General features: G+C 32.0%; 1 protein-coding gene across 4 annotated transcripts in view; it reads right to left on the bottom strand.

Moving 5' to 3' along the window:
* The window catches only part of LOC113521564 (cell adhesion molecule Dscam2), a 195,634-nt gene that overhangs the window by 138,352 nt on the left and 33,000 nt on the right, over window positions 1–24,282 (bottom strand). For all 4 annotated transcript variants that reach the window (XM_031909804.2, XM_052899809.1, XM_031909805.2 and 1 more), the window contains exon 2: window positions 17,491–17,540. In XM_031909804.2, the coding sequence (XP_031765664.1) occupies window positions 17,491–17,540 (50 nt within the window). The remainder of the gene's footprint in view (window positions 1–17,490; window positions 17,541–24,282) is intronic.

Raw genomic sequence — 24,282 nt, 5'->3', positions numbered from 1 at the left:
TTGTTTTACAAAAGAGAGCCATACGTTCTATTTATGGTATGGGTTCGAGAGAGTCATTACGTCAGTGCTTTAAAGACTCAAATATCCTCACAGTTACTTCACAATACATTTATGAAAATATTATGTATACACGGAAGAACTTAGAGAGTTTTAAAAAACTCAAAGACTGTACAAGTAGAAACTTACGCAATATAAATAAGCTTATTTTACCTAAATGCCGTCTGCACAAAATCAGTAATTCATTCTATGGTAATTGCATAAGATTTTATAATAAACTGCCGGAATCTGCATTAAATCTGACAGAGAGGCAATTCAAATCTTATATTAAACAATTTTTATGTAAGAAAGCCTATTACAGGATAGACGAATTCATAGATGACAACATATCAAGTAAATAATTAGTTTATTAGCATACAACGTTATAATTTTATTTTCTCATTGCTTTCTTGATTTAATTGATTAATTTTAGAAATATGAAAGCGTAGCGGTTTTTTTGTATTAATTGCCGCATGCATTCTTATGTAAAATGTGAATACTATAACTATCAGATGGCAATTGTGAGTAGCTTTGACGTGGTCTAGTGTTTTGAGTAGTCATGCTCACTAAAATGTCCAGACTTGTGGCGGCGTGGTGGGCCGGGTCATTGGGCTCCCTAAAATATGGTCGAGCGCAGTGATGGCTGGCTCATCCGTCATACTCGTGAACGGGTGCTGCTTGTAGGGACTGGTCTGCTCTAATCACTATGACTGATTTCCTCTTATTAATTGTTTAACCAGTTGGTTATGTATTCAATATTTTTTTTCTTTTTGAGTATTTAATTGAATTAGTGCTAATTGGTGGTTTGTATTCACACAATTAAACTTGAAAATGTAAAGTAATAATAAAATTATTTAAAAGAGCAACACGCAAGTTTCTTGCTCGTTCTTCTTGTGATGAGACAGCTTTCCGAACGAGCGGTAGATTAAAAAAAAATGTAATGACTTTTCAAAAGTGCTTCAATGTAAGTTTATTTGAATAAATGATTTCTATTCTATTCTATTCTATTCATTAGACGATAGCGCTTTAATTATACTAGATGTGAGCCCAAGCTTCGCCCGCATAAATTACAAGGTATTCTATATGTTAAATAAACGAAAACCCATGGGTATTTTAGTCAGCGCCATCTAGTTCCATACTAGACAGATGTCTTTAAAAAGGGTATTTTAAGTTTCCTTCAGGGTCAGTATCGCGCAGTGACATCCCTAGTGTTGCAGGCGTCCACAGGCTACAGTGACTATTTATCATTTGACGGGCTGTATACTTGCTTGTCATCTTCGTGGTATAAAAAATAGACACAAAAACTAATACAGATATTACAAAAATTTTTGAAAATACATGTTTATTTTATATGTACATAGAAAATTTCCAGACGTACATAAAGGGATGAACTCAACATATATTGTGCAAGGATTGAACACTGCAATCATTAGCAATTGTGATATATCTATGCTTTGTAAAGAAAAATACGGCTTTAATGATAATAAAAATAATAAGATACCAATAAGGAAGTAAACTATGTATATACTAACACCTATTATAAATCTATATCTATACTAATATTATAAAAGGTAAGATTTGTTTGTTTGTTTGTAATGGATAAATTCAAAAATTACTCAACTCATTAAAAACATTCTTTTATCTATGGAGACCTAGATTATCAGCAAGTGACCTACCGCATACAATATTTTCCAATATTTTATCAACTTGTGCGAAGTCAAGCCAGATCACTAGTAAATTATAAAAGTAATCATGATAATCGCTTCAAAATTGGAGACGGAATTGCGTAACGTATATGAAAAATGCAGATGAATCGGAAACCTCTTCTTTTTGGGAGGCACTTAAGATATAGAGGTATACCCCACAGTCCCCATAGACTACCCATTTGGAATAACAATCGTTATCTCAGTAATCAGCAAATAAACTCAAATTCATATCGTTATATCAACCGTTAACTGTCTATTGCTGAACATAAGCCTCTCCCGTAATGGGGGTTTTGCCAGTAATTACCAGGTTTGGCAGGAGGGTTGCCAATCGCTGTTAGGATTTGGTGATGTTGTAAGAAGGACAATACTGTCCATCCCTCGACTATTATTCATATATCAAATTATTATATGAGTAGGTAATACAATCAGCGGTCGTAAATGTAAAATCAGAATATAAACTTGACAAAATTATTCCAATCTTTTTGCAAACGAAACAGCATTTACAGGTTTAGACACATCGGGTGTTCCCACGGGAACACCAGTATATATCCAAACGTACGCCGCGTTGTCGCATAAAACATCGTATTTACGTAGGAGGCGATGCGTGAAAATGATTGATACGGTTTCAGTACGAAAATGGAAAGCGCTGGGATTCCTTACCGCCCCTGATGAGGACATTCATCATCTGTCTGACAACTGACGTTATTACGGTTATGAATTTAATAAATACAATGTTTGTTGTACTCTCACGCGTCAATCGCATCAACTGAAAGAATTAATTACCTCGGTGACCTTTGAAATTCTCGGCCATTATTCACTTTCTCTGAAGAGAGCAAAATGTTTGAGATAGTCCAAGATGTAAATCAGTATACGGCCTGTTTCATTAGATAAAAAAAATTACAATAATCGTTGCTTTCGGTATAAAAGAGTATCAAGAAAAATAATATCAAAGATATGTCTATTGAAAAATTTTAAACAGCTATAGGTTGTTCAATATAATAAATAATAAGAAATAAATATGGAATATTTATGTTGAATGTGTATTCGGAATTGTTTATTTTTTTACAAATGTTTTCTTTATCAATTTATTTCATATTACTTGATATACCAATTTGAATTAATTTGAATTGCGTTCTAAAACATAAGGAAACAGTTTTAATGAAGTTGCAGACAATGCATAAGGCAAAGGTCTTAAATTTAGAGAATTTCAAAACAATCTCCAAGCGCAATTCCGTCAGTAACCGAGATGAACCCAACCGTAAGTTGCAGTTTTGTGAGATACCCCTCTCCTTTTGGTATTCATCTATGACAGAGGAAAGTGAGGAACTTCCTCTAAAGGCTGGTAATATAAAAAAGTCCAGCGAGAATGTACTTTATAATATGTCTTAGTGAATTTGTGTAATGTGAGAAATAAGTAATATTTGAAACCTATGTAGAATAATAATGTACTATTTTGAAATGAAGTCAAATAAAAATATTTTATTTATAAGCGTTCATTTTGGAGATTGGTAATGACTGGATAGAAAAATTTATTAATATATGGAAAAAAAGAAAAAGATTTATTTTAAATTTGATATTCCATTCTTGTATCTTTTAATGGAATGTTAATAGCTATAAATTAAATATGTAAATAAATTTAAAAAAACCTTAGTGAAATTATAGAAGTGATGTAATTGTAATTTTTGGAGTACGTCGTCTAGAGACAAAAATAATAAAAAATATTCAATTATTAATTAAAAACATGGCACTAGTGAATTTGTTTTTATCGGCTTAGATATAAGAAAAATTTTTATAGTATAAAATTAGTATAAATATTAATAAAATATATATGTATGTAAAATACTTTGTAACACGTGTTTGTAATTGTATAAGCACAATGGTTTCAGATAATTGAATTTGGTACGACTGATACTTCATCTTCGCATATGTTTGAAGATTAATTAATTGGAAAACGCTGATATATTGTCCTGATTATATAGAATAAGGTCTCATTTCAAAGTTTGTTAAATACAAAATGCTGTTTAATTAATAAACTGTTTCGGTTACAATAAATATGTACATGTATAAATTAATTAATAAAATATTATTATGAAATTATAATATAATGTTAATAAATTAAATTACTAGCTATACCCACCCTGCTGCTTTAGCTACATGAATTACAATAAAGTAGTCTATTTAATTTAATTTAATTGAGACATTAAATTGTTTATTCAGATAAAATAATATTTCTAGATAAAGCAGGTGGTGCTTTTCTAGTCTAGTCTCTAATCTAGTCTTAAATCAAGCAGAAGTTGTTAAGCACATCCATGTAAAGATTTTATTGTAAATAATACATACACAGTTAAGCATATTAGGTTTATATAGAAGATACCCAGAACAATACATACATATACTCAATAATTCAAACGTTTGTATAAAGCGGGGATCGAATCTACTACCATAAGAAGGCAGTGTGTTACCTTAAACCCCCACACCACTGAGGTACTATTAATATCTCGTAAAAATAGGAATAAAAATCGTTCAATAAAATAAATGATATAAAAGCCAGTTGCTCAAATAAAAGTCAATAGATCCATTCAACTAAAACTGCCGTCCGCGAAGGTTTGATCATAATATTGAATTATGATGGGATGGTCTTATGTCTGTTAAGTATAAATAGATGTCCAAGACTCAGTTTACCGGTCACGTACGCTTTGTATCTCTAAGATATCCAACCTTAACTGAATATTTGGTACACAAGCCGGCATGTACCACGTTTTATTATTTGGCCTAAGACGTGCGCCGTTTTATTTACTTATTATTTTTGTGCCATTGTACTTTATGTAACGGAGATAAATAAAATGTTTCACAACTAGTTTATCTTGTAAATAATGGATACGATTTACTTTGCGAAGGTTATATAATGTCGGCAATAGTCAGCATCCTTGTATTTTTGTCAGCCAAAAATAACACTGACAATACAAGGTACGGAGATACATTAATAGACTTCAGGATTAGGCACGCATGAGATGCCCTACAGGTTTGACAGTACCTATTCCCCTTGGAAAGGGATTGTTAGTAATGCGGATTATCAGTCCTATTACTAACAATATACCCTAACAGGTCTAACTCCCCGTGGCCCTTTCTACAAACTATGGAAACTATCATGTTGAATTCCATGTTTTTTTTTTTTTTTTTTTACAACACAGGAGGCAAACGAGCATGCGGCTCACCTGATGGTAAGTGACTACCGCCGCCCATGATCACCCACAACACCTACGGCATTGCAGGTGTGCTGCCGGCCTTTTAAAAAGGGAATGTGTTTTCATTACAATGACTTGCCTGGGGGGGGAAGAGATTGTTAGTAATGGTGACTAAGAGCTCTATTGCTAGCAATATATCCAACCAGGTCGACCTCCTCGTGGTCCCGCCTGGAAACCATCGTGCTGAATTCTAAGTGTATTCGTCACGATGGGCTAACTGACCTGCCTTTTTTTCATTCTCATCTACCATCCCTCACTGGTGCCCCGCCAGCGTATACCGTTAGCGCAGGCGGGGTTACCATTCTATTATCACCCATTAAAAAAAATTGACCTGCCTTTTCATTCTCACGTCATTGCCCTGCCAACGTATACTGTTAGTGCAGACGGAGCTATTATTCCATTATCATGCGTTAAAAAAAATACCTATTCTGCATTATCACTTAACAATTTTCGTCACACTTTAAACAATTTTTTTTTTTAAATAAACATTTTCAGACTCCTTAATAATGATGGTAATGAATGATTTCAATATCACTCTATGTAAAGCGTATGGATTATTAGTTTAAATCTCAGTATTCAGTTACAGACATATAATAAGATGATAAGAACAACCATTTCGCTTCCAGCCACCATAGTGCCACCCGTTCGACTTAATGGCGCACGTTCAATGACGAAAACGTCGCGCTCCCGCCGTTTATGATAATCGTCTGTATTCCACGACCGCGTAAATGCGTATTCGGATCGGATATGCCACAGATTATATCCGTGGAGATTGTGATGATGTAATGCTCGAAAAGTTTATGACACTCGAATTCGGGAAATGTTACGTTAGTTCAGATTAATGGGACATACCCGAAAGTTGTTGGAACCGAGATATTACACCGTCAAGGCTAAGGCGTAAACGTATTTAGTTTGATTGTTAACCACGTGTCATAATTACAATGAATACACAAGCAATTAAATATTTTATAGGCAAATATATATTTTAAAAATATAAATATCTAAACATTCTCACCATTACTCCCTATTATTTTGTAGTTGGTTTAAAAGTAAATAAGCTGATTTTCAATTAGAGTATACTAGTTACTTTCTAATACGAATCTATTCTAATTACCTATTCTATTCGTACCGGATAAAGGAGTATAACCTTTCACAGCCATTTGCACATAATGCCTACCTAGCACTTGGATGTTTAAGGTCAGCTGAATTGGACATGCCAATAACTTCTCAAACTTACGGGATGGTATGAACACATTCCCTTTCCACAGAAAATAAAAGGAAATGCCTTCGCTATTAAAGTAGAAATTTTAACGCTTCTACCGTTTCCCTGGCTACGACGTTGACGACATATTTTTTGCATGCCTTGAAACTTTTAATAGATGCTCTGTTCTATATAGCCTCTAAAAAGAGGGATTAATACAGAATATAAAAAATATGCCTAAACAAGTTGTTGGAATAAATTTTTATAAGTGCATAAATTAATAAACTTAGTCATGCTTCGATAGATATTGCATTGCCCTTATGTTTTAGCATGTGACAAAAAAACATATCTACTATTATTAGTAGATATGTTTTTTTGTCACATGACAATGAAGGCTTATGAAAAGTGGCATCATTTATAGACAATGATGCACCTACTGACTTTACTGTTCATAAAAATGTAAATCACGTGGATTTGCTTGCGTACCGACCGACATTTTTGACAGCTAAAAATCTTTACTTAGCACTTAAAGCACGTAAGGGAGTAGGTAGAAAAGTAATTAAAGTAATAAAAAAAGGTCGTAAAGTTAATTCATTTGGTCCCTTATTTTCGTCACGTCCATTCCCCCCTTTTTTTCTGGTATATTATAATTTTAATTACTTTGACATGCAAGGCTCGGACTCCATGTAAATTGCAATCTTTTTAAAATTTACCAGGTTGTATATGTTTTGAAATTCATCAGTTTGCACATGTAGAATTAAATTTTTGAAGGGCGTGTCTACTAAGTTATATCTGAAATAGAAAATTATAATTAAATAGTTTAGATGAGACATTTTATGTGTGTGGAAGCTAAAATCTGCCATTTTATTAATGCGAATTTATTGCAAAGAAATACATATTTGTTCTTTTAGTTTCTGTTTAAACATGCTGAAAAATTTTTTTTGTTACTCGATTGCGTTCACAAACAAGTTTATGTATTGTTCAGTATAACACATAAATTTATATATGTATTGTCTTTTTAGTTTAAGACCGATTCTAAATATTTATGACTTTTGTTTTTAACTTAGATTTTGATATGCGAATTTTCATGGATTTGTGTGCGCAAACCACTCTTAATAAGCGAACGCGTCTATTCTTCCAATTTTCGTTAAATATAAAAACATTACTTCTTTGTTAACCTGCATTCATGGATAATTGTGTACGCTTTCATAATCTTTTTAAACTTGATTCTAGATTCAAGATAGTAGGTAACTCCAACCTTAATCGTTGACTTGTACAGACAAAAGAATATATATATTTATATATAATTTAATCCTATGTATTTTATTTTGGTACTTAAAAAAGTATGTCAAGAATTATCCCTCGTATGAGTGAATAGTGACTATAACTTATTCTTTTTACAGTAAGTATCTATCTAAGTAGGAGAGGTAAAGTTGTAACCGCTTATTAAATAGGTATAGTAGTTTAAATTTTGAGTACCTTTTATATTTCTACAGCAAAGAGTTTATATTAAACTAGAGAATGTTCGAGACTATATTTTCTGTGAGAATTCTTTAAAACTCTTAAATGAACGTGGAAGATATAGTAACTAAGAGTGTTCATGTAATTTGAACTTTTTTTTAATTGAGTCGCGAATCAATTTTTTCTCTTTCTATTATCGTTATTACTTATACATATATAATAGAAACTTTAACAAAATTAAATCAGTATACAATTTTATTATCCTTTAAACACTAACATTAAAATGTACAAATATATATGTAAAAATTTGTATCCTAATTCATCCAGGTAAAGCCGCCTGTCATGTAAAAAGATCATAGATAATAACCATAAGATCAAGATATATATATATATATATATATATATATATATATATATATATATATATATATATATATATATATATATATATATATATATATATATATATATATATATATTAATGATACTCTGATATTTAAACAAAAGCAAAATATGAAACGCATTCTACTTAATATTTAGTTTTAATTATAGTAGATGGAACTGACATAATCAAGTTCCATCATGAAGTTTCAACAAAATATTGTAAAAAATAGAAACCTGTAGAGCTATATACGGAAACTTCTAAAAACAGAAAAACCAGAAAGAAAAAAACATATATATCTATACTTAAAATGGGATAAATCGGACTCGATCTGTGTAATTTTATGTCGATCTATACGAAATTTCGTGAAGTAAAATAAACCTCCGTATGGTCCCGGTATAGAATGGACTACTCCTTCCTTTTTCGTGGGTGTAGTAATAAGCGACTATTAAGACATCACCATAGGTTAACTACGGTTACCAATCCGCCCGTTGAGCGTGGAAACTGCCGGCAAAACTTTTATTAATGTGGAGGTCTATATTCAGCAGTAAACAGTTAACGGCTGATCCAAAACCTCGATTAAATTGAATACCCTAATGCAGATTACATATCGTCCACTTTCCATCAGGTAAGCAACAAAAAACTTATTTGCTAAAACGGTTTGAAAGAAAAAAAATCACACAAAAACGGAATCGTTTGCAATTTCGTAGGTACTCGCTCAATTAACTTTAATATGAATTATGGCGTGGTCAACTTAAAGAAGGAGCTTAAAATAAAAATGATATACCGCCCTGATGGTTGGCACGAGTTACCCAACTATTGGAACGTGATAGGAATACAAGTGGGGAAATATAGGTACATGTGTACTCTTTAGGGAATTTTCATTGCACAAACCATCTGTGTTTATACCATCACTTGTGATTTTTGCTACACACACAGAAATTTGGTACACGGGTATGTTATATACAACTTAGCACTAAGTATATTTTAAATATTGATTCAAGCGGGCGAAGCCGCGGAATACAGCTAGTATTATATCTGTGAAAGTGACTGTTTATTTGTTACCTCCTGGCATCTTAACGGCTTAATCAATCGCTATAAATCCCATGGAGGAATAATTGGGCTACTTTTTACCCCATCAGTAAATATATCCCGGTTATGCGGACGAAGACGCAGGTAAAAACTAGTCGTATCGACAAATTTTGATAAATGAAGAAGATTTTTAAATTTTAACCGAACAATTTTTCTAAAGAAACATGGGTCGAAAAACGACAATAAATTGAGAACCCCTCATAGTAACTTGACAGGGATGGGAATTTGAGTTTTTTGTAATGTTTCGACCCTTAGGGAAAAATATTTAGTTACATTGATAGAATATTTTTTTAAAAAGATGCTAATGATATCGATTTTATCCACCCTGTATATATTTATTTACGACATAACCTATAAATCACACCAAAATTTATGACTGAATTTGAATTGATGCATATCTATTTACCAATTTATATTTTAATATAATTTAGAAGATTAAGAATGAAAGGTCAAATTACAATTAAATTAAATCAAATACAACCAAATCGTTACATGTAAGTTAAACCGGTAGTGATATATATATGTATTAATCTATACGAATATAAGAACCAGCTTATAGGCATCTATTAATAACAATCATTGTAATATCCGTGGGTTGCTTAGAAGCTGGTTATGTACCACAAACATCGTCACTATATTTCTCAATAAAAATATTTGGCAAATAAATTAATGTCTCTTATTCAAAACAAATTATTATAATTGGAAATAAACTTGACTTATTTTTATCTTTACTGATGATAAATAAATATTTCTTCAAAAGGGGGGTAAAGAGGTTTCTTCAGGGTCGGCAATGCACGCGTAATACCTCTGGTATTGCAGGTGTTCATAGGCTACGGTAACCACTTACCATCAGGTGGGCCGTATGCTTGTTTGCCACCTCAGTGGTATAAAAAAATATGTGAATAATTTGGTTTGTCTCTGAGTTCAGTATAATGAATAGTAACATTACATATAACACAAATAAGTAGTAGCTATTGTATATTATACCAGTTAGAACACGTGTATTTAAAAGAGTTTAGACTGCTATAATTGTGGTATAAAATAACTTTAACTAATAAAGAATTTGAGTTGAAACAACAGAAAATAGACGAAAAATAAGAAATAGAGTTGTTTACACATGTATGATTACTACTAAAACAAGAAATAATAAAAATAAAAAGTATTCAAAAACATATTCTTTGTAATGTAATAGATCATTGAAGCAAAGTACATAAGCACAAGAATTTGTCATATTTGCATATTCAGACTACATTTGGCGTGCGGGTAATCATGTGAGAAAATCCCGCTCACCAACAACTTCGGATGCAGCATAAATATCTCAAATCCACTCGAGTGGCGTCACCGAGGAGCGGACATGAAATTTACTTAAAATTTAAGGCACTTAGTGTAACTTTCAAGTATGTTTACTCAAATAGCTCACGTGAATTCATGTGGATTTAATAGTAACTTATTCTATTTCATTGTCAATGAAAATATAATGTCAATATTAAATAATTTGAGGTTTAGTTCTGTTGCGATTGTGAAACGTTTTAATTCATAGGAATTGATACGTTTACGGTCGCCGTGTAGTCCCGGTGTCGAATAGGCCACCCCTTCCTTTCCCGTGGGTGTCGTAAGAGTCGACTTAGGAAGGGCGAGGGACGGGTAGCGGGGCGAGCAGCGTCCCTCTTAAATCATCTCCAAAAACTAACTGTGGTTGCCAGTCCGCTTGTTAAGCGTGACAACTATTGGCAAACCCCCCTTTGTGGACAGTTAAAGGATGATATGACATGCTTTTCGTAAAAAAATACATATAAACAAGAAACAAGTTATTTATTATTGTAGGTATACTGGTATTAAATTAATTGAGCATCAGAATATAAAGTAGTAAACCAATTCCTATCTTACTTATTCAGTGTTTTCCCACAATGAATGACTTTTGAGCTCCGTCGAATCGTTGCTCGAAATCGCCATCCCGTAATCCATCGGCATTGAAATAACAGCTTTAACATCGTCCGGCACTTTTCAGGCGTGTCATTAAAATTGTTAGTCTTCTCGTTAATTATGCGGAATTATACCTTTTGTCTCTCATGAAAGGCCTGCGAGGTTTAAAATTTGAATGGATGTTTATTATTGCCATTTCTATACATTAGTGTAGATGTTGGATTCATATTTTATGCTGTTATGAGGTACAGTAAATATTTCAGCAAAATTATTGCAAGGCAAATACTCAGAGATATAGAAAGATCAAGCTAAATCTGAAGGTTTCCCGCGATTCTGTATGTCAGTAAATTGGGCTAATATGTACTTGATCATAAAATATCGTCGAAATCTGTTTGGGTATTTTATTATGACTAATAACCATATCATTTAATATGATAATAAACATGTAACTGTGTAGATCCAATAGAATAGATCAGCCCTTTTTTTCCGATGCTTATGGTCGAGAGATTGACAGCAGCGTCTCTTTCAAATCGTTACCAAAGGCCAAACTGTGGTTGCTAACCCCCCTGCCAAGCGTAACAACTACTGGCAAAACCTTTCTTACGGGGGAACCTATGTTCAGCAGTGGATAGTTAACGGCTCATATAATACAAATCCAAAATTAATAAACAGACAGACAGCATCGGTTTTGAAATGGCTGATTTGTTATGTTTGTTAAGAAAATATTTTTAAAGATATGCATACAGTCTAAGCAAGTTACAGGCTCTGTAAAGCAACAGGCTTTAACATATTAATATGCTTGGCAAACTTCGAATATAATAAAGACCTCGATGAAATGAAGGGAGAAATCCGTTTGGACTGGGGACTAATAACTTTATATTCTGTAATACATACATTTTTCATACGGTTTAGCAACAGTGCTTTTCAATACATTTACTAACAATGAGAATGGAAACCTGATTTATCCTAAAGGTATAAAAAGAAACACGTGAATGTGTAATATAGAGTCATATTGCGGAGTATACATTAATTCATTCTTTCGTTCATTCATCCATTAACACATTAATTACTTCGTATGTTACTTTTGTCATCAATTCAATGATTAATTAATTCATATATTAATTAAAACGTTCATTTCTTCAATGATTAATGTAATAAACTCAATCGTTGTTGAGTCTATGAATGGAGTGAACTTTTATAACTATAAATTTTAAACTTGCTCTATTGGTATTAATTTTTAACGTTTTTTTTTTTATACAACTTAGAATGGCAAACAACCTGACGGCCCACCTGATGGAAAGTGATAACCATCACCTATAGACATGAGCAGTACCATGGACATAACAGAGTATACTGTTTCGCCCATGATACCCCCCATGCGTTGCCATTCCTGAGGACTCAGGTGTTATACCCAAACACAGCCATGCAAACACAACTGGTTCACGGTTGAAATACGAATGAGACAGAGGTACCCAAGCAATCGACTTTAAATTTAACGTTTTGAAACATAACTGTGTACTATGGTCCCGGTTTTTTAAAGCGTTTTGTTTTTTAATCGCGTTTTATCAGTTCTTGGCAGTGAAGTCTTGGTATATCCTACGTTTTGAGTTCCAATAGAATAATTATGTTAACTTCTCTACCCCTTAGGGGTTGAATTTCGATAAACCTTTCTTATGCGATGCCTTTAATATAAAAATCAACACCAGTTGTTCAATGGGCGATAATAAAAGAAGGAATTTCTTAAAGATTCTCAAAGGAAAATTTTAGATTAAATTTCGTTTTGTATGTTACAATATTGGAGCGGCAAGATGTCAGACATGGTTGCAACTGGATTTATATATAAAATACGGTTCACTGGTGCATTAAAAATTTTCAAAGAGAGTCATATTGTTTGGCCTTGTCGAAGTATTATTACATAGATACTAGCTGTAGCCCAGGGTTTTGCATTCACAAATTGAGGTAAATATATTCAATGTTTTAATTTAGTATATAATATATATGTTTTTATGCAAATTAAAATAGCAAATAATTTGATAGCCCACAAAGTAATTTATCATCATATACCATCAGGTGAGGTAAGATCAAAAGGAAAACCATGTTGTAATAAAAAAGTAGCAACCGATAGTGATAAACATTAATAGCACCTTGGAGATTACAGATACACTATGACGCTCATGTTATTTCTTATATGTTGCCATTTCCGAAAACCGAAGTTTTCTACTTCCATACTTTCACAGACAAGTTCCTTCAAACCGGAACGCAGTTGCTTTGCAGACGACTTTTGTATAAAATTTTCCCGTGTTGCTATACTCTACAGATACCTTTGGTACATTGTGTGCCAAATTTCATTGACTTCCATTCATCTATAGATGTGATTAAGTAACATTCAAATATCTTTGTAAATTTTTACATCCTTATATTAGTTATGAAGTCAATGTCATGTGAAAAGAGTCGCGAATTTAGCTAGCTATAAATAAATATCCGATTTGTTTTTAAATAATACGCAACAATATATGCGTTGACCATTAATACACCTATAGACATCAGTGTGAAAAGTACTCATAACCTCGACTAGTGCTTGTCAGCTAGTATAAGTTTGTTTGCTACTTGTTACTGTTTCTCATACCTTTGGGAATCTTAACTTCATGCTATAACAGCCGTTATTGAGAGAAACATGAGAGAAACTCCTCTTAGAAGTAAATTAATTCACATTATAACATTTAAGTATGCTACTTTACATTTTATTGTATAAATAATAACCGCATTGATGAAACTTTTAATAATAAAATTACTTTGATTTTTTTTACTGAATATTGTAGTTTATTTGGATAATTATTTAAAATCTTAATTATAGCAACACTGAAGTAGTGTTAATTACGTAATGAAAATCGTGAAGAACACCATGCAGTAAGTAATATATTACAACAATAAATAGTTTAATAACCTAATTATAAATGTTTTTATAACAGCTCAGTTACGATTAACTACAGTTAGGGAATTATACAATCAAATACCAGACAATACCTCTAAATTTTTAAATTCATGAACTAAGTATACTATTGAAAAAAATGTACTTGCTAAATAATTCAAAGGGGTATTTATATATAATGTATTATGTAGTGTATATATTGAGTTTGCGTAACTCTTGACGATAGAGGGCGGCACCCTCACGCGAGTTTGAGTACAATAGTTATAGAACAAACAATAAGCACCTATGCAAGTGCACGTATTTATAATAAATCGAATATCTATCAAAACTTTAACTAAACTGGTCGTCTAATGCAGCAGACCATCTACGCCATCTAACGTCTATTTGAAAGCATTGTTCCAAACATGACAATATAGATACCGACACTAACTGCAAGTTTCCTAGGGGTTCAGCTGTCAGACGTTGAGTTTATGTGTTTGCAGTTAGGTACTAATTTTACGCCGTCGGCGGAACGTGGCCCGAACTGAACTGAGTCGAATGCGCAAACCTATTTTGCTCGTTTGTAAGTCCAAAATTCACTTTCAACATATGAATTGCAGAATACTAAAGACTTTAAATAATTTAGTATTTTGTGGTACAATATTGTTTTTTTTTTTTATTAAAACAGTGTATATACAGCCATACAGCTCGAACCGTTTAATATTTAACTACTTAAAAACATAAAATTTTGTAGAAAGTTGAATCGTAGAAAATAATCAATAAAAGTCACTAGAATTTCCCACTTTTTTTTATAACATAAACAAGCATGCAGTTCACCTAATGGTAAGTGACTACCGCCATTCATGAGCACCCGCAACACCAGAGGCATTGCAGAAGTACTAACGGCCTCATATAAAGGAATATGCTCATACAAACTACAAAGCAACCACATTCTATATCTGAGTATATTACAGTGTATTACCGTTAATATTTACTTTTTTCTAAAAGTAAAGCGCATTAGCGCTTTACAAATTAATTGTCTAATGACTAAGAGTAGGTGTAAAATAATTAGAAGTAACAAGCTGTTCTTACAAATATTGTATCTTTAAAAGAAGTCATTTTCTGCAGATTCATGGAATTTAAATAGAGTGGGGTAATGATACAGATGTATGTATGTTCTTTACAAATAAAAATACTAGTTAACATAGATTAAAAATAAAGGTTGTAAAACACATTTTCAGAAACAAAATACTCTTAATCCTCATAGGAACTGTAGTGCTCTTCATATCTATAGGTGACGATTATCACATTCCATAAGCTGGACCATTAGTTTGTTTGCCATTTTAAAATCATAAAGTCACTTATAATTTTTTCTAATGTGATATTATTTAAAATATAAATAAATATTGAGACAAGCATTCACATTCGTTGTATTAGTAGGATAAGTTACTAATAAAAATAGCTATCAAAAAATAAAATCTGAACAACTATAAACCACACCCGTATCGAAACAAAGCTACCTATCAAACTTTTATAGTTGGAACTCACCCGATTCCGACATTATTTTAATGGGAACGGCTACTTATTGTCGGATAAATTTACCTGGACCAAAAACAAAACTCGAAAGCTATTAAAAGTTACGTTAATCTAAACTATTTAGTGAAAATCATAGTGTTTTAAAATAATAATAAAATTAAAATAATATTAAAATTTTATTAATTTTTCTGGTTGCTTGTAAATGTAAGAACAGTTAGTCCTAATGCACTAGTGTATTGTATTGAAATGCTTCGCTATATCTTATGTTGATGATCCTATAAATAAATACTTAAATAAACAATCCCGTATAAAGGCAGTATATGTATACATATTAACGTATGCATTAATTGATATATTTGACAAAGTAAAAGCATACTAAATAGAAAGTTTCAACATTGTTCACCTATACTTTATAAAACTTCTCTTAATTGTAATAAAATTATTTTTTTGTTGATACTTTCTCTATTTTTATATTAAAGTAAATATAATACATATAGTAATGGCGACATAAGATTGAAAATTAATTTGTTTACACTTATCGGTTTCGCAAACAAAAATAGCAACTTCTGTCCACACAAAAGACTAACACGAAAAAAACTGTATTGTTTGCAAAAAGAATTATTAAAATCAATATTATTCTGAATTGACGTCGCAACGTTATAACGTATATACAATACAAAGAAAAATAAAAACTAATTGAGAACCACCACCTTTTGTTCCTTGAGAATGGTTACCGTTAAATGTCAAAGGCAGTGTCAAGATCAAAGAAGCGATTTGCGGTCCCCACTAAGTTGGTAGCCCTGGAGAAAACGATGAAAGTTTGTATTACGAGGAATGTCACCACGAAATAAAGCATACGGAACATCATCTTGAAATTAGTAACGGCTAACTTTTGTCGTAAATGCATTAACGATTATGCTCTGTCTGTATACATAATTACATTATATAAAGGACGAATAATGTGAAAAGTTCTTATTCGTATTTCACGGCTCATGAGACAATTCTAGAAACGTATCAACTCCTACGTAATACAGAACGTTTCTAGAATTACTTCCATTACATTATATTCCAAATAGTGAAATACGACTGCCTAGTAATCTATTACTTTTACGTTGATATTACATTGATATAAATTATTATTAGACCACCAACAAAATATAGATAAAACTTTGTTATATTACAAACTGAAGCTATTGTCTGAGCTATTGTTCCATTTGAAAGTAAGTGTGAGGGAAAGATTTTGCCATTTTTATATATCTATTTTATTTGGTAGAGGAAACAAACAGAGTCATCTCATGTTTAATGTAATTAGGTCATGATAATTTTATCCTCTCGGTAATACTCAAGCTGTGGAATGAGCTCCCTGCCGAGGCTTTCCCTGGAGACTACAATACGGGGGTCTTCAAAAAGGGTTTCTTCAGGATCGGCAATATGCATATAATACTGCTAGTATAGCAGACATCCATAGGGAACGGTAACTGTTTACAATCAGACGTGCTATATGTTTATGCTTGTTACCTTCGTGTTTAAAAAAAATATTTACCGTATATAAAATAAAAAAAAATATATGGGAAAATTGAATCTATTCTTCAAATAATATGAGCAATCAAGTTAGAATTTCAATAGGTGTATGGCTACGTCGTAGAAATATTATCTCAACCCATTTCTTATAGCTAAGGTTCCATAAGAATGCGTGTCAAAGACATTCTTGCCTTGGTTCTTTAAAGAAAGGTATTTCATATAAAAACCAAATTTATGCTTATGTATTTATAAAAAAATGTCTACAGTATCAAAATTATTTTTATTCCTGTAAGCATTTTTTTATAAAGAATAAGTTTAATATTACATATATAAATAAGTGGAATATTTCCAAATTTAATTAAAATTGATGTACTTAATTAATTAAGATATTTTCTTATTTAAATAAGATGATTACGGATTAATTTTAGGGGAAATTTAATAAAATGTCAGCATAATATATAATATAAGAACGGACTTACCCAAGAAGCTCAGCAGCAAATACGCGCACAACTTCATCTTCCCGACTTTCCTATAAAAGAAAACAAGGCTTTAATTGGATTTACTTCGAAAAGTACCTATAATATTGTAGCTTATTTTAAACAAGGTAATATTTAATGTTTTGGTATACAATTTTGTATTTTATCCAGTAGACGAGATATCAATATTGACTTCGATTAATAATAATAATAATATTAGTAAAATCTTGTTTGCTTGTAACAAAATTCCTGTAAAAGAAATTAACGTTTTAATTGGATTTACTTCGAAAATTATCATTAATGTTGTAGTTTGAAATTGTAGTACATAATTTATGTAAATATTTGTTTATAACGGACGAGAAGTCGATCTGCGTCACACAGCGTAAGTAAGCTATAAGACGGATTTTCCTGCGTAAATTGGAATAATGAATTGTAAATTCAATTAAAATTTAGTCCATTTATGTATCAAATTTCTTTTAAAACCATTCAACCGCATAAAGATTTCACGGACTTTGGAACTTTATCTGTGAACAAATTCTTTTTATTAGTAAGATATATTGCTAATAATACATCGTTATTGTTTTTAACATTAATTCAGTTAAGTTATTCGTTTCAATACTAATTACTTCCACGTAAGTGTACAAGTACTTCAGAAATGTAGAAATGAACCTCTCTCTTTTAAAGCGTTTAAAAATAAGGCAAGCAGATGGAAACTCTGACGAACGGTGCTCTACGGTAATATTTTCAAACTTAGATGGTAGTAACAGTGTTTATTGAAACTGTCCTTGAATCTGGTGCCTATTTCAGATATACTCTTGGGAACTGAGAACATTCTGTTTATCGCTTCTTGGAAAGCGAGGTAGAATGAATGAAATAGACATGTGATATATCTCGCTGTCGTTGTAGTTTGAAAAAAAAGGAAGTAAAAAAATAAAAAAAACTAAATTTACAAAGTAAATAAAATCAAAAAGGGGAAATTTGCTACACTTGAGACGGCACGATGATCTTATGAATATTGTAATAAAAGGTAAGAAGGAAGGAAGACAAGAAAAAGACTAAGCCACAGTTACATTAGGCAGATTAAGGAAAAAGTTGGTGTCGTGTTGTACCAAAAACTAAAGAGATTTGTCGAAAATCATGATGAGTGGAAGAGACACTATTAACAACAGCGCGATTCTTAAGTAATATGGTAAACGAACAAAGGTTCTTTAGACTGTACATATATAATTTGACTGTGATAATAGCATTGCAGGTGGTTCAGAACCGTTCTTTATGGCAGTCCATAGGGGAAGCCTATGTTCAGCAGTAGACAGATAATGGCTGATGATGATGATGATGATACCATTGTCATTTATTTTTTGATACGTAATGGTTTTGTTAAAAAGATCCTATTTTTTAATCATGTGTAATGAATTTTTACCATAGGGACTTCAATAAGTTTTTATTAGTCAACAGCTTTTTCAAACGTTTTTTGTTACTTAACGCTCCATCTACGTATGTTATCTAGTCATAACTTGATAAAATTATAAATATATTATACTGTACAAATATATAGACTGCAATATGAAACTTTATACCAACCACATGGGATACATTAATACGAGTGAGCGAGACAAGTGTCCAGACATACCGTCTATAGATTTTATCTAATACTCATATGTAGTTGTAGTCGGTCAGGTACTGTATGGAGCGGGTATCGAGAGGTGGTTTAATGCGAGATCAATACACCGCATTAACTATCATTATTGTTAATTTAGGCCGCTTCCGAGCGGTAAGGAACGTGCCGGCCATGTCCCCAACGCTTTCTGAAATATGCCATCGAGCTACTAAAATATTTAGGAAGGATATGGCAAAGTGACAAGTGACTTATTCGATATTTCTTTTTAATCTTACAAGCAAAAAGGGGTGTAAAATTAATACAATTATAAGTTTGGAATATTCATCTATGTATTTATCCAAATAAACATCATTTATAATAGGTAGGTTTTTTATTTCATTTTTTTCACACAATTTATTTTATCATAAATAATACATCTGTAGGTATCTTATTACTTACGTTATACGTATATATTTACTTACGTTAGTTATTTACAAAAAGATATGAAGACTCAGAGACGATTGAATAAATAAACTTACAAATATGTACACAAGGAATAAACTTGTGTTGATTTAGCCAATTTATTAAGTCTTCAGTCTTTTTTTAGGTTAAAACAATCAGAGTTTTATTGAGTAATATCGTAGTCACTGGATTTATTTTCAGCAAGAGTTGTACCACTGAATCTAAATATTTTTTTTCCAATATGCGTCAAAAAATTACAAACAATTTGGTATTTAATTTTGAACTTTCGCGTTGTTCCCACATATTTTAAATACACAATTGGGGCTTAATACGATGCGGGACATGCCCTGTCGTGACCACGACGTGGTGTCCAATCCACGTCGAAACGTCAGCAGTAAAGAAGTAGTAGATATTATTTACCTGTAAAGGCTTTTACATCACGTTAAGTCCAACTGTGTATTTAAAATATAATTTGGAGCTTAGCATGAATTTTTTTATTGTTTCTGATTCGTGTCTTTATAGAAAATTCTCTAATAGAATATACCATTAAATGGATATTAACAGAAACAGGTTCAGGGTAAATAATGAGAAGTCCGATAGTAGAGTTTAAAATATTCGTAGCAAATTGGGAAGAAAATTAAAGATGGTGCAGAAAAGATAGTGCCAGTGACATCACACTCCTTTTTTCTCCCCCCCCCCCTAATTTAAATTTATTATTTGAAGTTGAAAGCAGATAATATTCTTGTATTATTACAATATAGCTGTAATTTTTTTAAATAAATTTCGATAATCCAACGATTATATTGCAGTTTCACGAGTTCTCAAGTTTCGTAAATCTATGTGGTAGAGTGATCATTTTATAGGCAATGTCGAAGCTCCAACGTCTCTGAAATTGGGCGCAGGTGTTCTTGAGGAGCCAACTTTTTATGGAATTCCACGTAAATCGACTCCGCACTAAACGATTCTAGACTTTCGAAGCAGCCATAACTTCTGATGCATAGATATAATAAATCTATATACTTACTTCATTTTTCAAAGCTTACGAAACATGTCTGTGACCACGATGTGCAGTATAAGATCCATATTTTTGTGTTTACTCGCTTTTCTGAGCCTAACCTAACCTAATAGCCCCAAGAGTGAGATCTTATTGCAAGAAAGCGCTGATCGTAAAAACAAATGGTAATACAATACTGTTACTGTTACATTTGTGAATAAAATCAATTTTAGATGATTGCTATTTAAATTATAATTACATATAAGATTATGTCTAATTCTAATACAGTTACAGTACAAACAAACAAAAAATGTTTTTATTTCAATTTGATGACAAGATATTAAAAAATAAATCAAACATTTTTGTTCCACACCCAAAATCTTCGTTAGTCCATCCGTCTATCTAATTACTAGATCATCGGTCTATATATCTATCGCAGCGTATGAACTAAACGTGAGTATGAACTAATATTTAGTTTATTCTTTTTATCATGTCTCTTGACTGTCCATTGCTGAACATAGGCCTCCCCATAAACTACCATAAGAAACGGTATCGAGCCAACTACATCCACTGAATCCCTGTAATGCATTTGAAGTCGTTGCTAGTCATAGTGAGAGGTCGTCCTAGACTGCGTTTACCTGTCCTGTACCTGAGGTCGCCACTCAAGAATTTTTTTTCCCCATCAATTTGTCGGTTTTTCGAGCTATGTGACTAACCCATTGCTTCAGCTTGATTATCTTTTGGGTTATGTCTTTTATTTACTATATCTTATGGTAAACTAATGCCACTGATTTAAAATATGGAATAATTTTACATATTGTTAAACTGCATATCATTATTATCATCATAACAGCCATTAACTGTCCACTGCTGAACTTAGGCCTCCACTATAAAAGGAGTGTTTTATCAGTAGTTACCACATACATATTAACAGAAATAATTGAAAAAACGTTTCTATTTTATTTGCAAGGGGATCTAAAAGAAATACACAATATTTCAAAATAGACTTGCTAGTTCGAGAGAGATATTAAAAGGCTTTTGTACAAAACTCCCTCTGGATGTGACTATTTGGCAATTATTTATTTTTAGTGAACACCCAATTTCTGTTACTACACAAACATATCTACTTTTATTGTATTTACTCACTTAGAAAATAAGTTTAGAGATATTATGACATTGCTCTAGGTATTTTAAAAAGTTTCCATGTCGCTTGTTCTAGATAAAGGGGGCGGTGAAACATGTAGACTCGCGTATAGGACGCCTCCTAAGGGAGACAGGCAATATCTATACTGTACAAGATAACCACTGTTTAGTAATTATTCGTATATATTTAGATAAACAAGAAATCTAGAAATATATATCTAAAATATAGCATTCAACTTATCCATGTATATGATAACAAAATGGCCGCTCAAAAAATAGTATCTATCCCCCAGCTATATTCTCTCGTAGGGAAATTACATCGTCTAAAAATTGCTTATATATAAAAAACAACGTTACTGTTGTGAATACGTGTTGAGAAAATTCGCTGGTTGGAAATACTAGGAGTGTAGAATTAATAGCGTTTCATTTCTCACTTCAGACGCACGTGCTGCCGGGCGGACGGTGCTACACCGTTATAATATAGGATGTGGAAAAATAAATTGGTATTACCGCTGCGAAGGTGAGCTGTAATTTAAAAATAGAAGTATTACCATCAACATCTTTCTTTAATCAATCAATTAACAAAATATTTTTTATTGTTCAGGAGGCAAACGAGCAGGCGGTTCACCTGATTAAAAGCAGCTATAGTCGCCCATAAACACCTGCAACATGAGAGGAGTTGCTTGTGTGTTGCCGATCTTTATATTTGGTGTTAGAAACTAAGAGCTTCTATATTAATATAACAAATATAACAAACCAATATAGCAGTAAAATTACACGGTAGAGATGTCACCATAATTCTTAAGAATGACAACTCACGGTGGGTAATATGGGTGTTACAGAGTAATACTATTTATATGTATAGGCGACGATTACTACTCTACATTAGGAAGACAGCCTGTTTGTTACTTGAAGTTGCACAAAAAAAATCACATTATATTATATGAAATACATCACAGTTGTTTACGAGTACACCAATAGACAGATTGGGTGCTTGTTTACATCTTTTGATGGAATAAAAAGATTTTACTGAACTACGTATTATCTCGTGGAAGTCCACATCACTAGTTATAGCCATTTTGCAAAACGTGCGTGAAAAAATGCAGGGAGATTAATGGTTACTATATATGTTTATGAAACTTCTGGTAGTAATAGTAGTAGTCAATTTTCGAGTGTTGGCTGTCACACACTTACTAATGGTAGCGGAATTAAACAAAATAATTAATGTAATCAAATAACCAGTAGTATAAAAGAGTGAATTATAACATTGTATTAAGCTCTCTTTATATAACCAAGTATATATAACTATATACTCAGTACTAATGCTCAGAGTGGTGTCCGAGACGATATCGAAAAATAGCGGGACACACCTGGAAAAGACAAGCACAGAATCCCATTCAGTGGCGAACTCTAGGGCAGGCTTATGCTGGACAGCAAGACAATCTTCACGTACCGGTGTCAAACAATTAACTAAATTATTATAACTATATTGTAAGATTGTTAATAATGGCTATTATTATTATTATAATGCTCAGTATCCAATACAGAATTCATTTGTCGTACATGGAGGTTAGGACTATGTGATGTTTTATGCACATGCACCATCCCAGAGAGCAAGATTTGATCTATTTTATATGTTGGTGATATTTATATGTACACGCAATTCTATTATAGACTTCTTTCCTCTTTTTGGTATATTGGGTATAAGATTTTATTATGACTAGCTGTATCCTCCGGGTTCACCCGTGGACACATCGTGATGTTGAATAACCTAACCCTCTTCTAGAATGGAGGGAAGGGATTGTTAGTAATGCGGATTACAAGTCCCATTGCTAACAATATATCCTGGTAGTTGATCTCCACGTGATCCCCCTGGAAATCATCGTGCTGAATTCTAGGTGTATTCATCACGATGGACTAACTTATCTGCCTTTTCGTTCGCACCTATTATCCCTCATTGGTGCTCCGCTAGGCGTATACTGTTAGCGCAGGCGGAATGGCCATTCCATTATCATTCATTAAAAAACCCTCTTCGAGAAATAAACTTTTCTGTTTTAATAAATTTGTACAAATAATGACTGAGAAGATATAGCAAATTTAACTAAGGTAGATATGATTACAGCAGAAAAATCTATTATAGAAGTAATTAAATTTTAGAAGAAAAATTGCATGAATACAAAATAAAATTTAAACAAAAATTCCATGGTTTTTTCTTGTCGTTAAAGCAAAACATAAGTATATTCAAGATAATACAAAAACACTGAACCAGTACAAATCTATAATTTCTCTTTATAGTACAACATGGCAATTTCTAAACTGTTATATAGATTAGCGATAAGAATTTATTACATAATACAAAAAATATAACACAATTTTTTCATTAGTATCATTTACATTATATCAGAATATTAATAAAATATCTTAATTGGATGTATCGGATAAAAAGATGAAAGGTAGCAAACAGGACTCCTATTTCATCTCGACCAGATGTTCTGTTCTAACGGAAAAATAATCTCACGAAAATGTTTTTATTTGCGAGTGAAATTTAAGATAATGATATCATGGCTTCAATTTGCCTTAGTTTATTTATATCTTACTA

This window comes from Galleria mellonella, unplaced genomic scaffold, assembly GCF_026898425.1.
Source record: "Galleria mellonella isolate WM207_F2 unplaced genomic scaffold, CSIRO_AGI_GalMel_v1 utg63, whole genome shotgun sequence".
In the NCBI taxonomy this organism is placed as follows: domain Eukaryota; kingdom Metazoa; phylum Arthropoda; class Insecta; order Lepidoptera; family Pyralidae; genus Galleria; species Galleria mellonella.
Note: the sequence above shows the minus strand (reverse complement) of the source record. Positions and strands in the feature narration are given on the sequence as shown.